At 37.5% G+C, this 15,152-nt stretch overlaps 1 protein-coding gene across 1 annotated transcript in view; it reads right to left on the bottom strand.

Annotated features, from left to right (window-relative positions):
• unc5a (unc-5 netrin receptor A) overlaps nt 1-15,152 on the bottom strand; it is a 210,424-nt gene that overhangs the window by 3,771 nt on the left and 191,501 nt on the right. The window contains exons 13-15 of the mRNA XM_016286233.1: nt 8,513-8,662; nt 4,009-4,173; nt 2,889-3,067 (exon numbers count right to left, since the gene is read on the bottom strand). Coding sequence (XP_016141719.1) covers nt 2,889-3,067; nt 4,009-4,173; nt 8,513-8,662 — 494 coding nt within the window. The remainder of the gene's footprint in view (nt 1-2,888; nt 3,068-4,008; nt 4,174-8,512; nt 8,663-15,152) is intronic.

The raw sequence follows: 15,152 nt of genomic DNA, 5'->3' as shown, positions 1-15,152 counted from the left end.
GAAATTGTCAGTATACTACTGCAGTCTGGATACAGAGCAAGTCTTATATTGTATAAACATTGTATGTTGCAGTTTATGTCTGACTCGTGAGCATCATAACATATGCATATTATTATATTGCAAAACTGTTAAAAACAGTGTCTTAAGTCTTACATTTAGTTTTCCTTCATACACTTTTTAGTTTAGTTTACATTTGTGATTTGAGATTACACAATAATTGGGGGGGGGGGACTTGTTGCAGTGGATCAAAACATATATCAATATATTGATAACACTTTACAAAAACGTCTAATTTGTTAACAATAGTTGCGATAAGTAACATGAACTAACAATGAGCAATATATTTTTGCAGCCTTTATTAACTTTTGTTAATATTCATGTTAGTTCACAGGTCATTAACTAATGTTAACAGATACAACTTTTGAACTTAAAAATGTATTACAAAATGTTTTATTAACATTAGCCAAGATTAATAAATGCTTTAGAGGTATTGTTCATTGTTAGCAGGGGCAGATTTAGTGAATTGGGGGCCCCAGGCAAAATATAGGACACTTGCACACATTTACTGGGATCAACCGTGAGGTTCCTTTTTTGTTGTGATGCTTGCTGCTGTAAAATGGTGCCCCATAGTTGTGTCCAATGTTTCTACATTTTTCATGTACATGTTATAATGGCTTTCTTTCATGTTGTATACCACGAAATAGCAATTGATTTACAGTTAAGATACAGGTTTTCACAAAAACAAAATAAACTATAAAACGATAAACCTCACAATTGAGCATTTAAACCATTTTTTTTAAGAAAAGTGACGAGTCAGAAATATAAATTGAAAGTTAATTAAAACGGGGTTAAATGGGTGGATTTTCGCATTGGTCTGAACAAAAACTGCAGACGGGCTGATTGAAAATGCAAATTCAATGTCTGCCAGCAGGAGGCGCTTTTGGAACGTCAGAAATATAGCGATTTCCCCAAAGCAGCGCTGCGCTCATAAACGCTACTTTATCAGATAAAATGAAAATGCCATCGAAACTTTTCTGAAGACAGACGCTTCCCTTCAGAGATTCATTCATATAAAAACTTGAATTAAGAGAGAATGAGAAAAGTGTGGAAAAAATATAACCTATATTGATGAGGAAAGTGATGAGTTACCAGCGTAAGCCTGTGTGCCTGGGCTCATACACTCTCCAAAGGCTGTCTAATTCTAAACTTTAAAATACATTTATTTTAACTACAAATTTAAATCAAACTTAAAAAAAAAAATGAAAATGAAATTATATATTTTTACACACCTAAGGATTATATCAACCAAAAAAGTAAGGTCCTTCTCATAAATGAGTAAGCGGCATTTAAAACAATATACATAATACGCACAGTTGCTCAATATTAATTACAGCTTCAGTCTTCAGATGCATGATATTTTCATTTCCTTAAACCAGGATACACAAGAAACACGTTCAACGCATTATAAATGATAAAAATAATTATTGATGCACAGTGTCTTAAGTAGAAACAGGTTGACAGATTGTCGTGGTAATAAACACCGTAAACAGCAATCGTTTGCGTGTCCGCGCTTGATGCGCATATCGTATATGAAAAGCATTTTTGGGGACCCTGATTGTTAGTTCATGTTAACCATTGTATTTAACTAATGTTTTTACGTTAATAAAATTAAACTATACTGTAAATTGTTAATGATACATTATATAAACTGTAAAGTAAAACTTTAAGCATGATAGCATTTGTTGTCCTAAATTGAATATACAAATTAAACTCACCAGTTTAATAAAATCAAATAACAGGCTTTGTAAATCGCACACAACCTTCTGTTTTTCCTTTATAACCATATATAATAAAAACTATATTTTAAATGCAACGAATTTGCTTCTCAATGCATGGTTTGTTTCTTTGTAAAAAGTAAATCAGGATTGCAGGAGTCGTAAGTCATTATTCCCTAAAATAAAATAAAACACCAAGAAGCTTATCTTGCATTGTAAACCAATATATCAGCCTCACTGTCATTCCATTCAAAGGGAGAGTAGAAAATCTATGCATGCAGGTCCAGCGAGACACATTAGCTGCATAGTTATACTAAACCAACAAACGCACGCTCAGATCTTCAGAATACATGCTTTACACCCTTTTGTTAACTCCTCAACTAAAGCAGCCCTGCATTTTCATTTGATGAATTATCTACTGTGGGTCTCAGTTTTCTAAAAGGGTAAAACCCAGGTTGCATGTGACCTTTTTCATTGACCAGGCTGAACCTTTTGGATCAAACCTGATCAATAAGAACAAAGCAACCCCTTTTTGCAGCGTATTAGATGTTGCAAGATGCATCTCCCGAAGGAAGCTGGAGTGGGTTCGATCTAACAGCCTTTTTCTGTACCTCAAATGCCTGTGGCTTTAAGTGTTGTTTTCTACATGCTCTCTGTTCTCAGTGAGAAAAGGTTTACAGTCAGGGTTGTATTCACTAGTAGCGCTGCTTTCGAGTAAAAAACCATTAAGAACATTTCCACCTGTGTGGATTCTGTGCTTTTCCTTAACTAAGTAAATGAAAATTGATCGTTTTGGGCTAGTGTGCTAATTGAACACACACCACAACACTTCAAATTGTAATTAATTGTAGCAAGTAAACATTATTGGACAAATGAAGTCTGCCCATTATGTTCCATTACCTGGAGGAAGTTCAATTGGACTGTAATTAAATTACTGCCTCGCAATTTCCTGTGGAAGTCTGTATTTAATATGCAAGTACAGAACCACACAATCTGCTCTAGATATGGGCACTCTGCAAAAAACAGTTTCCAAAAGCCGCAACAAGAATCCTCAGATTTTGTTAAACAGGATCCATTCCCGACCTAATACCTTCTAACACTGACAGATCCTACCTGTCAAGCTTCAGTCTCTGGGCCAGTAGTCTCCAGTCTGCTCCATTGGGACAGGGGGTGTCCAGACTGCTGCAGATCTTCTGTCGGATGAGGTAAGGGATCTGGAATGCGCTCGGACCAGCCAGGGCAGGGGTGCAGTTGTCCATTAACAGGAAATCAGAGTCCAGTGGTCTGATGTCCTAGAGTCAAGAACATTTCAATGTGTTACTCATTCCAACTGTACAGAGATCTGAAGATCTATGGAGAAGGTCTACGTTTGCATGAGAATAAGTTTGGAAAATAATTGAATAGAATGCGGGTATTGAATTTAAATGAATTCAAAACATTTTGAGAAATGGTTTAAAAAAGCAGGAATAGACTATAGTTCAATTCAATTCAATTCAGTTCACACTTAATTTCAAATTCTGTTTATAATTCAAAAATAGTCTGTACTGCATGAACAGACCCCAGTTCCAACTTCCAAGTCTATTAAATTTCTTTAAATGTTCTAAATTTTAATAATAATAACAAAAAAAAAATTATATTCCAAATTCAAATGAGCTGAGCTGGGTTTTGGAGAATGTTAAAAAAAATAAAATAAACTTCTGTGTGTGCAGAATGCAGTGTCAACTAATTTACATTTAAATTAAATTTTAATTCCAAATTCAATTCCAATTCTCATTATAAATCAAATTCAAAATCAAATATTTTGCATGAGAATCAGTTTGGAAAATAGTTAAATAGAATCTGACATTCAAAAGGTTTTTGAGAAATATTTAAATGTAGTTTCAATTCAGTTCACATTAAAATTCCAAATTCTAATACAAAATTAATATATGCACATATGTGCAGACCACAGTAGCAAGTCCATTCAATTTAGTTACAATTTATACATTTTACTTTAAATTAATTCTATTTAAATTCTGTTCTAAATCCAAATAAACTGAGCTAGGGTTTGGAGAATGTCAAAAAATAATCTACGGTGTGCACACAATACAATGTCAATTAATTTAAATTCTAAATTCAATACCAATTCTTAGTGTAAATCCAATTTGAAATCACAATACATCTCGTAAAGCAGCTTTAATACTACAATCTCTACTGTTTACTGGTATATCATACTGCAGGTGGTCTCAGTTACCTTTGAGATGTTGAAGTCCAGGGTGAAGCGTTGTCCCTCTCCTTCTACCTGCCACACACACAGCGTGCAGGTGAGATCACAGGTGCTCAGGCTCTGTCTCTCCAGTGTGAAGGTGCAGTGCAGGGTCCGCTGAGAGCCGCTCCAGATGTGATAGAACGGGATCTCCTAAAGGACCAAAGACATGTCACACTGAATTGTTACTGTTCATAACATCAGTTCTGAAATCTACTCAGTACAGCCTTGTCAGTACTAATTGTTTCAAAAACATAAGTTATATAAATCAACAATATAATCTAACAGTAATAGTATCATGAATTAGCTTAAATTGAAATTTTTAGGCTGTAACAGTGTATTTTAGAGTACAATACACTTTTACACTATAATTTATTTCCCATAATTAATTTTATTTATGATTTATTTTCCCTCAAAATCAACAGAGTCAATGCAAAATGTACAGATATAGAGTTAAGTGAATAGCTTAATATGCACTGCTACAATTCAGTGCCACAGGAGGATGCAGTTAAATTTTTGCAACACAAGAATTATGCAAAATATTCCTAATTTTAGCAACCTTTGGCAAACTTTGCATCTGACATAAACTTGAGAGAACAATTCTGTCACTTGGTAGATAATACACAGCTTCCTTTGCATTAAAAGTTCTCTGCTTGCAAACAATAGATCCAGCTGAATTTGACGGCCAGTAAGAGACACAGACAAAGAAAAAGACCAACACCTGATGATTTATGATGCTGTGGCTACCGGTGCGAGTTTATGAAAGCTCTGCTCAATCTATTGTTGGCAACATTTTCAAACAAAGCAGCAAAATAGTTTCTTTGTCTCTGACAACAGTAGAACATCCTTAAAAGCTAATTGCTCACAACCGGGGATTTGGATTTAATTTATGAACGAGCACAATTCAGTAGATAGAGAAGATATGCCTGCATATCCACAGTCAAATAAAATAAGAACACGTATTAAAACAATACATTTAGTCTGTCAAATACAACACGTTCAGACAGTTTGATTAGACTAATTATTTAGCTTTATAACATGCTCTCGTCTCATAATATCTAATTAATTGTGAAGAGTGACACAAAAAACTAAGATAAGCGCACACTATTTAAGACTACACATCAATCATGAGCCAATCAAACTGCAAATCAATAAAAGGCAGCATTATTAGTGAATATGCAGTACCTCAGTTTACTCCAATGGGGGAGCTGTTGCACAGACTGAAAAGTCTGCAGGAAAACCAAGCCAAGCAACATACTTATCTAAAAAAATAGGGGACGTTCAGGTGAGAAAATTCATAACATCAGTTCTGAAATCTACTCAGTACAGCCTTGTCAGTACTAATTGTTTCAAAAACATAAGTTATATAAATCAGCAATATAATCTAACAGTAATAGTATCATGAATTAGCTTAAATTGAAATTTTTAGGCTGTAACAGTACAATACACTTTTACACTATAATTTATTTCCCATAATTAATTTTATTTATGATTTATTTTCCCTCAAAATCAACAGAGTCAATGCAAAATGTACAGATATAGAGTTAAGTGAATAGCTTAATATGCACTGCTACAATTCAGTGCCACAGGAGGATGCAGTTAAATTTTTGCAACACAAGAATTATGCAAAATATTCCTAATTTTAGCAACCTTTGGCAAACTTTGCATCTGACATAAACTTGAGAGAACAATTCTGTCACTTGGTAGATAATACACAGCTTCCTTTGCATTAAAAGTTCTCTGCTTGCAAACAATAGATCCAGCTGAATTTGACGGCCAGTAAGAGACACAGACAAAGAAAAAGACCAACACCTGATGATTTATGATGCTGTGGCTACCGGTGCGAGTTTATGAAAGCTCTGCTCAATCTATTGTTGGCAACATTTTCAAACAAAGCAGCAAAATAGTTTCTTTGTCTCTGACAACAGTAGAACATCCTTAAAAGCTAATTGCTCACAACCGGGGATTTGGATTTAATTTATGAACGAGCACAATTCAGTAGATAGAGAAGATATGCCTGCATATCCACAGTCAAATAAAATAAGAACACGTATTAAAACAATACATTTAGTCTGTCAAATACAACACGTTCAGACAGTTTGATTAGACTAATTATTTAGCTTTATAACATGCTCTCGTCTCATAATATCTAATTAATTGTGAAGAGTGACACAAAAAACTAAGATAAGCGCACACTATTTAAGACTACACATCAATCATGAGCCAATCAAACTGCAAATCAATAAAAGGCAGCATTATTAGTGAATATGCAGTACCTCAGTTTACTCCAATGGGGGAGCTGTTGCACAGACTGAAAAGTCTGCAGGAAAACCAAGCCAAGCAACATACTTATCTAAAAAAATAGGGGACGTTCAGGTGAGAAAATGTTTCCTCTATGCACATTTGTGCTGTAACACTGTGAGCTGGCATCTCCAAATCCTCGGAGGAGCTTTTTACGCCAAGAATCCTCCAGAATCCAGAGACGTTCCTCTGAGGCCCAGCATATATGATCCAGGAAGGGAAATACGAGAAAAATCAGGTGTTGCAGCCTTGATCATTTACATACTGGTCTATATTTAATCTCCTCCAGTGGGAAAGAGTCCTGAGATGGGCAGAGCGGGTGAGGAAGACATGAGAAAACTGAAGCGCTCTCAATCCTTCTTTACCCAAGAAGCCGTTAACTCGTAGCCAAGGTTATGTTATTAAGAGCAGACGTTCTAGGGTCCCTGCTCGCCAAATTCACTCTATAATGGGATTCTTTAGCATCCCTGCACGTTCAGAAGTACTCTAATGAGGCGAAACCAAATAAATTTCCAATTACAGCAATCCGGAGGACATATCAGATCACACACCCTCACTCTTAAAAATAAAGGCCTTTAAAAGGTTCTTCACAGCGATGCCATAGAAGAGCCATTTTTGGTTCTACAAAGAACAATTTAGTCAAAGGTTCTTTAAAGAACCATCTCTTTCTTGCCTTTTTATAATCTAAAGAACCTTCTTTCACCACAAAGAAGCTTTTGTGAAACAGAAAGGTTCTTCAGATGTTAAAGGTTCTTTATGGAACCAATTAGACAAAAAGGTTCTTCTATGACATCATGAAGCACCTTTATTTTTAAGAGTGCTGTTAGAAAGCTCAGAGCACAGCACTTCAAATTTACCCCCATGAAAAAATAACTCTAACTCGTTTAATTATGCTTCGAAAAGACTTTGACAACAAAGATCAAAAAGACAAACATAATATTACCAGTGCATGTTACAGAAGTAAAGAATTTCAAACAGATGGAAAACTTTTTGCTACTTTACCCATGACTTCTTGTCACAATGTCAGAACAGTTTGGGCGGTTGCTAGGGTGTCGCTATGTGGTTGCTAAATTGTTCTGCATGGATGTTAGCAGATAGTCATGTGGTTGTTAGGACTTTGAGCGATTGCTTCTCAAAATATGAATGCAATTTATAAGCATACACTCTCAGAAAAAAAGGTACGCATAAAAAAAGCTGTCATTGGGTACTCTTTCAAAAGGTACTATAATTTACCATCCAGAGAAGGCTTAGCACTGTATTTGTGCTGTTAACCCTGCATTGCGGTGCCAAACATGTACAGTGTGAAAAGATGCGGTGTTAGAATGCCATGACTAGATGCTTAGCAACAGACAGCCAATCGCATTTAGACAGTCACAGAAACACATAAACAGTCATGAGGCAAAAATTGTCTAATTCGTGACAGAAAACTCGTTTACCAGATCAATTTTTTACCCTGGGTAAATTATGAGCAATGTGTAACATTAAACATGATAACCCTGGACTCAGCTTTCCCTGGGTTTAGAATGACCCAAGGTTAAAGATACGGTAGGTAATTTTTTTTCCAGAAATATTTTTGTTATACTGGTTGAAAGGCCTGATTGCAATCAATAATATTGCCATAAAATGTCTGTCCTATCATTGCATTCAATCATTACATTTGGTCTGATGGAATGTTTAGGTTTCAATTGATATGATGACCTTGAGTTTATTCTCGACAGGTAAGCTAAACTTCAAGTTAAAAGTATTGTATGATGGACCTTTCATTGAAAATAGAAGCCTAATTGTCTACTTTTAGCTGTTTAGACATGGCTTTACTTTTATAGACTCGCAAGAGCTGTGTTTGTGATGTTTGAGTTAGGGGAGGCGTGATGCGCGAAAGGGATGTTTGCAAAGTTTGTCTGAAAATGTGGTTTATTTTTGTAGTTCTGCCAGGCGACACTAGTAGCACAGAAACTGCCTACTCCACCTTTAGCTATTTTAAGCCCTTTTAGGTACTAATATGTACCTTTTGCAAATATGCAGGCTTCCAGGCTTTTTTCTTAAATTTAATGTTTAATACATTTAATATTTGAGGTTATGAAAAACCACTTACTCCATGTATGAGTGATAGCAATAGAGCCGCTCACTGTAGCAAACACCATTAAATTCAAGACGTGCTGCAAGAAAGAGAAGGTGTTTTATAGAAACCCACCTGATAGCCGGTGAGTAGTTTGCTCCTCCAGTATGCCTGGGGCATGTCATGAATCGAGAGGCGCAGGTTGTGGTAGCTGTCTTTGAAGAGCAGGATGTGAGGCTCGTCAATCAGTCGACCTCCCAGCTGTCTTTCCATCTGCATCACCTCCTGTGGAGCAACATGGCACAGCACAGTCAGTCAGGCCATGGCCCGGTTCTGTTCCCTCTACGCTCCTTTAATGTCACGCCAAGGTCACGGCAACTCTGGCGAATGCACTCCAAATCCAAGGGTGCTGCGGTAATGAAGGTTCGAGCTGAGCTATTCGTCAAGTGCTCATTGTTCAGGCATCAAAGATCCACTTAATTTCATTTCTGCGGCTGTGCCAGGAGAAATTTGTACTCGCACGTCTAATGTTTTCGTCTCAGTGGGGTTGGTACGGCAAGGCCATTTGTTGCCATCAGAACGGCCATCTGGAATTAGGTAATAATATCCACGCACATCCTGGCTGATCTATCAATTATTTTTCAGGGCACATCTTTCATGCTAAAGGAGTGCGCAGAGCAGAGGTCTCTGAAAGCCGAAAGACTCCCATCAAAGACCTCAGCTTGCACAGAGAAACTACAGCTCAAACAACATGATGAATTGGACACCAAGGTTATAGGACTGGCAGACCTTCCCAATCAGGACGGCAATCTTTCATAACATTCGAACTTACTAACGAAACAACAGCACAAAGGTAAGAACTAAAGAAAAACGAAACAGGTGAAGCATTCCTGAGAAGCGAGTGTGTATAAAACAAAACTACTTGAACGAACAGACAACAAATGGAGGAAAGAGATGGGGGGTCCGGTTATTACCATATGTTTGATTATTTTCTGTGTGAATGTGGATGCACATGAATTGTGTTTGAGAGTGCCTCTAATTAAGATGGAGAATCTCAGTGATTTTTATCTGCACATGGATGATTCAATTTTCTGCACTCACCAAGTATCGGCAAGCCCAGTTTAAATTAAAACAGCATAGAACCTGTTAATTATTCATTTGCAATACCTGCTGTACAAGTACTGTATTATCTGCTTAACTACAGTTTCAAAAGCAAGTGAGCTTCCCACTGTCTTTTGGGAGATTTCTTACAGGGAGACAATTTTTAACTTAAGGGGGAAAAATAAATAAATATTGTTTTTTGTTTGTATTTTTGTTTGTTTGTTTGTACTTTATCTATCTATCTATCTATCTATCTATCTATCTATCTATCTATCTATCTATCTATCTATCTATCTATCTATCTATCTATCTATCTGTCTATCTATCTATCTGTCTGTCTGTCTGTCATTATGATCAAACTTTAATCAAATTTGACTCATGTTGAGCTTGTCACAATGCATTATGTCTGCCTTAGAATTAGGCCAATCTTAACATAACCAACTATGCTAAAACAAAAAAAAATCTAGACATGAACTTGGTCTCTAGTTCTTTTTAAAGACCACAAGTGGTTTCATAGGAGATAATGAAAGCAGTTTAAAACATTTTTACTATCAGAGTCGGAAAGTCAAGCTACAGTCTTTCTCCATTAGCACAGCAAAGATAGAAACGTTGACGTCTTTCGTGGTTCTTCAGCCCAGCCATTGAGTTGAATTTTAAGAGAACTGAATAGGTTTGAGGTCAAGGTTTATCTCATGCCATTAGGTTGTATGTCAGTCAATGGCTAAGCGCACTCCAACTGAAGAGGAATAGAATCTCTCTTTCACGACAAAAGACACTTTATTTAGGCTACAATAATCTCATTTTACGTTCTTTTTTTAAATACAATCACTCTATGGGAGGAAATTAGCATTGCAAATTGCTGCTTATGGACTTTGATCCTGATTCTGACCTTTCTAACTGCCTAGTAATGGGAGACACAGAAGAGCATGCCAATGATCCCATTATGAACATCTAAGAGCATGCATACCAATGGAGACACAGACCAGCCTATCCCCCCTACGTATATTAACAAGGCCAGCTCGAAATGATGAGCAGAAACATGTCAGTCCTGGCCCGCCGCTGCTGCATCTCAGCCAAGAACTGAGCTTGCCATTTGTGTGTTTGCTTTCAACATATGTCTCAGGCTGAGCGAATATTGGCCCTGTTTACACCCCATTGTCTTGTTAATAAATGATCACAGAATTTCATTAAAACAATCCGACTCTTTCAACGACAAACCACTTAACTTGCATGCAAAAATATACATTAGAAACAATATAACATACAATATAAAATATATACATTTGTACACAGTAAAAATGTGGTAACAATTAAATAAATATAAATAAATAAATACATTTTGAAGCATTTCACACCAAAGGAGATCTTACATTAATCAATCTGCAGTTTTTTGAGACAAATGGATTTTGAATGCAACTACCTCACCAAAAAATTTAATAATAATAATAATAAACAAACAAACACAGCAAGATACATCTAAATGGTCAGATATGTATAATTATATTATATAATTTTGATTCGAACTCCCATTGCACAAAAATAACTATTAAATCGTTTTTTTCTTTGGTCATGTCTTTTCTTGCCTGGGGCACCAAGAAAGCCAGAATTGCCACTTGTTCCTCTTCAAAAAATAAGTGCATGACACCCTTGACAGGAACTGTAGTAACTACACCATTTTGGCAGAAACTGGTCACCACAGTATTTTTTGTAAGGAGTCTTTTAAAGTATATACAAGGGGGAGACAATGTGCAGTTCTCATGAATGAAGACAAGATGGTGATGACTAGAAGGATTTTCTATTTTCTGACAGTGACTTTAGACTGAAAAAAAAAAAAAAAAAACTAGGACGAAAACCACCATCTGAAAAAAAAAAAAAAACTAGGACGAAGACCACCATCTGACTTTTTCTTACTCACTGAAAAACTAAAAACCGGAGCAAAAGAGGGTGAAAAAGATTTTTTTATATATATATAAAAACGAATGGAGAGGAGACAGAGGCAGCTTAACACTGGTGTGTTAACTTCGGGTCAGAAGAGGTAAGCTTAACAGAGACAGATAACAGGATTATGGGAAGCATGGCCATAGTCCTCCGTAGCCCACAAACCCTTCATCCTCACAGGCCTGTACAGCTCCTGTGGTGTGCTACTGCTGCACTCCATTTGGGAATACAAGAGACTCTTCTATAGTTTATATCCCCTCGCCGTCTTTGACAAAAGGAGGTTAGATGCTCTGCTACAACTCACATGCTACAAACGCTCCTCCGCCAAACACACACAAGCTAAACTTTTTAAAAGCCATTCAGGCAAAAGGGCAAAATTTAGTTTACAAAATTCACAGTGACCCAAACTTCCATGAAGATAAAACACCTAATGTCAAGTCTCAGAAGATTGAAGCACAGCGGTCAAAATTTCATTTTTTTTTTAAATTTTGTTGTGTGGTTGTTAGGATGTTCTGGGTGATGGCTAGGCTACTGCCTATTTGCTTTATCGTTGATTTGAGCAGTTGCCAGGGCATTCCAAGCTTGTTCCTATATGGTTCCTAGGGTGTTCTGAATAGTTGCTATGGAATTCTGGGCAAGTTATGGGAATTCAGCTGACAAACTTCTTGTTATATGGTTGCTAGGGTGACTTATTGATGATAAGCTGTTGCTAGAGTGTTGTCAAGTACGTTGTTGTATGGTAACTACTGTGATTTGTGTGGTTGCTAGGGTGTTCTGGGTAGTTGCTTGGGTGTTGACAAACTTGTTGCTTTATTATTGCTAAAGGGATTTGTGTGGTTGCTAAGGTGTTATAGGTAGTTGCTTGAGCATTGCTCTGGTCGCTAGGGCAATTTGTTGTTGCTATATCAATACTGGGCTTATTTGTGAGGTTGCTAGTGAGTTCTGCTCTGGATAGTTGCTAGGATACAATCAAGCTCATTGCTATATACAGTAGCTGTTAGGGTTATTTGTGTAGTTGCTAGGGCATTTTGGATAGTTGCCAAGCTTGTTGTTATAATGTTGCTAGGGTGATTTGTGTTGTTAGGGCATCGTTATATGGTTGCTACGGTAATTTGTTGTTGTTGCACTGTTCTGGGTAGTTGCTAAAGTGTTGCTAAGCTCATTGCTATATGGTTGCTAGGCTGATTTGTGTTACTAGGGTGTTCTGTTCTAGATAGTTGCTAGGGTCTGTCAAACTCATTGCTATATAATTCCTAGTATGACTTGAGAAGTTGCTAGGTAATTCTGGGTAGTTGAAAATATAATTTTGTTGCATTTTTGTCTTTGTATATTGTATCTGTACCTATTCAAATTGACCAATAAATAAAAATAATATATAATAAAAAATATGTAATGTTACTTGGTTGATCTGTGTGGTTGCTTTATGGTTGCTGGGGTGATTTTCTGTTGCTTTTCTGTCCTGAGTGTTGCCAAGCCCATTGCTTTATAGTTGCTATGGGGATTTGTGTGGTTGCTAAGGTGACTGTGTGGTCAAGTAAAAAAAGCCCAACAGCTACACGGCCACGTTTAGTACTTGTCATTAGGGGTTTGTTCAACTCCTAGTCCCTAAGTATTAGCAATAGTAATAATGCATGTCTTAATAAATTCCTTCTAGTAAATCTATCTCAGAGCTATTCAAATAAAAAGCTATTAAACATGAATGCAGAGTGGGCTCTATCCATTTTGTCCCCACTGGCTTGCCAGTAATAAGGTACAAGAAATAACCATTATACCGTATAAATTCAAAATGAGCACGTCATAAATTAACAACCACCGAGACAAGTTTGTTACGCAACATCTTAAATCAGTGAACTAAATAAAATGGCTTTGATTTTAATGACAGTACAGATCTGCAGTAATAGAAGATTTCCTTCAGTCTGTTTTATAACTTAATCTCAACTGTCTCACAGCGCATAAAGATATGAGAGTATAACAAAGTGACTGACATTGACTAATTTCCGCATGGTGTCTTCCGCGACTTCTCAGCCATGAGAAAACAGACCTTGCAATTTCTGAGCTGATGAGCAAGTCAGAAAAGTCAGAAAAGAGATCTGAATGATGGAGGCAAACATTTCACAGATCCAAATCATCTAGACATACAGTGGGTACGGAAAGTATTCAGACCCCTTTAAATTTTTCACTCTTTGTTATATTGCAGCCATTTGCTAAAATCATTTAAGTTAATTTTTTTTCCTCATTAATGTACACACAGCACCCCATATTGACAGAAAAACACAGAATTGTTGACATTTTTGCAAATTTATTAAAAAAGAAAAACTGAAATATCACATGGTCCTAAGTATTCAGACCCTTTGCTCAGTATTTAGTAGAAGCACCCTTTTGATCTAATACAGCCATGAGTCTTTTTGGGAAAGAGGCAACAAGTTTTTCACACCTGGATTTAGGGATCCTCTGCCATTCCTCCTTGCAGAGCCTCTCCAGTTCTGGCAGGTTGGATGGATTTCTCCAGCTGGTGATGAGGTTATTTTTCTCCTTCCCACCCAACACCTCAAATATTTATCTCCCTTGCCTCCTCTCTCTGATTAAAACCTGAAAACACGAGCGACATGTGAGTTGCTTTCCAAACAAGCATTCCAGAGAGACAAATTTGAAGAATAAGAGCAACAGTAAGTAATATACAGGCTTTGTTTAGTCTCGTTCTCTCGCGTCGTCGGCTGATGAAGCCGACTGTCTCGTTAAATGTTACATCAGTGAGCAAAGCCGTGCACCAATTTTGGTTTCTCCTCTGACAGCATGAATGCACGCACATAAGCGCAAATTATGCTCAGACGTTAGACGAAAGGTCAAATATGAGAACACTTGCTCTCCTCTCTCTCTATTTGTTTTCGAGCCCAGTCAGCAGATAGAAAACACTAGACGTGGCTCCTCAGACATTTGGCTGCCGGGTCGAAAGGTCTGGAGGGAGAAGAGAATATCACACAGGTCTTGATTAAATGTGAACAACATTTGGAAAGAGGCACCAAAGGTCATCGCTCATCCATCTCTGAAATGAGAGGATATTTTACAATCCAGTGCCTGGTGAAAAGCCAGATAAACCAGTGAACCCAAAACGTTCCTCCGCTGGTGCTTCAAACCTTCTTTGCAATATGTTGATGCTAGTGCACTTTAATCTGGATCTTAATGCTCTTTCTGCAGAGGATGCAGAAAATGCCAATCGTGCTTTGCTGAAAGGTCAAATACTATGGTAAGATCACATTAAGAATGAAAGGGTCAGAGCCTTAGTGTAGCGGTTTGTGCGTGTTCAACACTGAGGCTCAAATAAGGTCAACATGGCCTAATAAGGGGTTTACATTTGGAGGTAATTTATGTTAGTAAGCACAATAATTAGCCACATCAAAGGAAGTGTCTCTCACAGGTCCTGTAGTTGAGCTTTAGGAAAGGGCGACTATGAGGTGTCCAACTACAGTAAAACCAGCAGTGGAAGCAGTACCTCCGCCCGCAAGGCAGGACCATCGGCGCTAGTGGCATCAACGGAACTACAGGCCTACCCGCAGTGGGGCAGCGCGGAAAAACGCAGGGACCCGGCCCGAGCGTCGCGTAGCCGGTCCGAGGCTGGGTCTGGTGTGTGTAACACTGACCTGCGTTCGAGCAGAGGGTGCGTGGGTAGTCCGTTGGTTCGTCCTCCCGATCCGCCCACTGCTGCTCACTGGCGAGAGAGGAGGGTGAGTGTGATGCG

The sequence above is a fragment of the Sinocyclocheilus grahami genome, unplaced genomic scaffold (genome assembly GCF_001515645.1).
Source record: "Sinocyclocheilus grahami isolate Dianchi unplaced genomic scaffold, SAMN03320097.WGS_v1.1 scaffold208.1, whole genome shotgun sequence".
Taxonomy (NCBI): domain Eukaryota; kingdom Metazoa; phylum Chordata; class Actinopteri; order Cypriniformes; family Cyprinidae; genus Sinocyclocheilus; species Sinocyclocheilus grahami.
The sequence above is the reverse complement of the archived record's forward strand: the minus strand, read 5'-3'. Positions and strand labels throughout refer to the sequence as shown.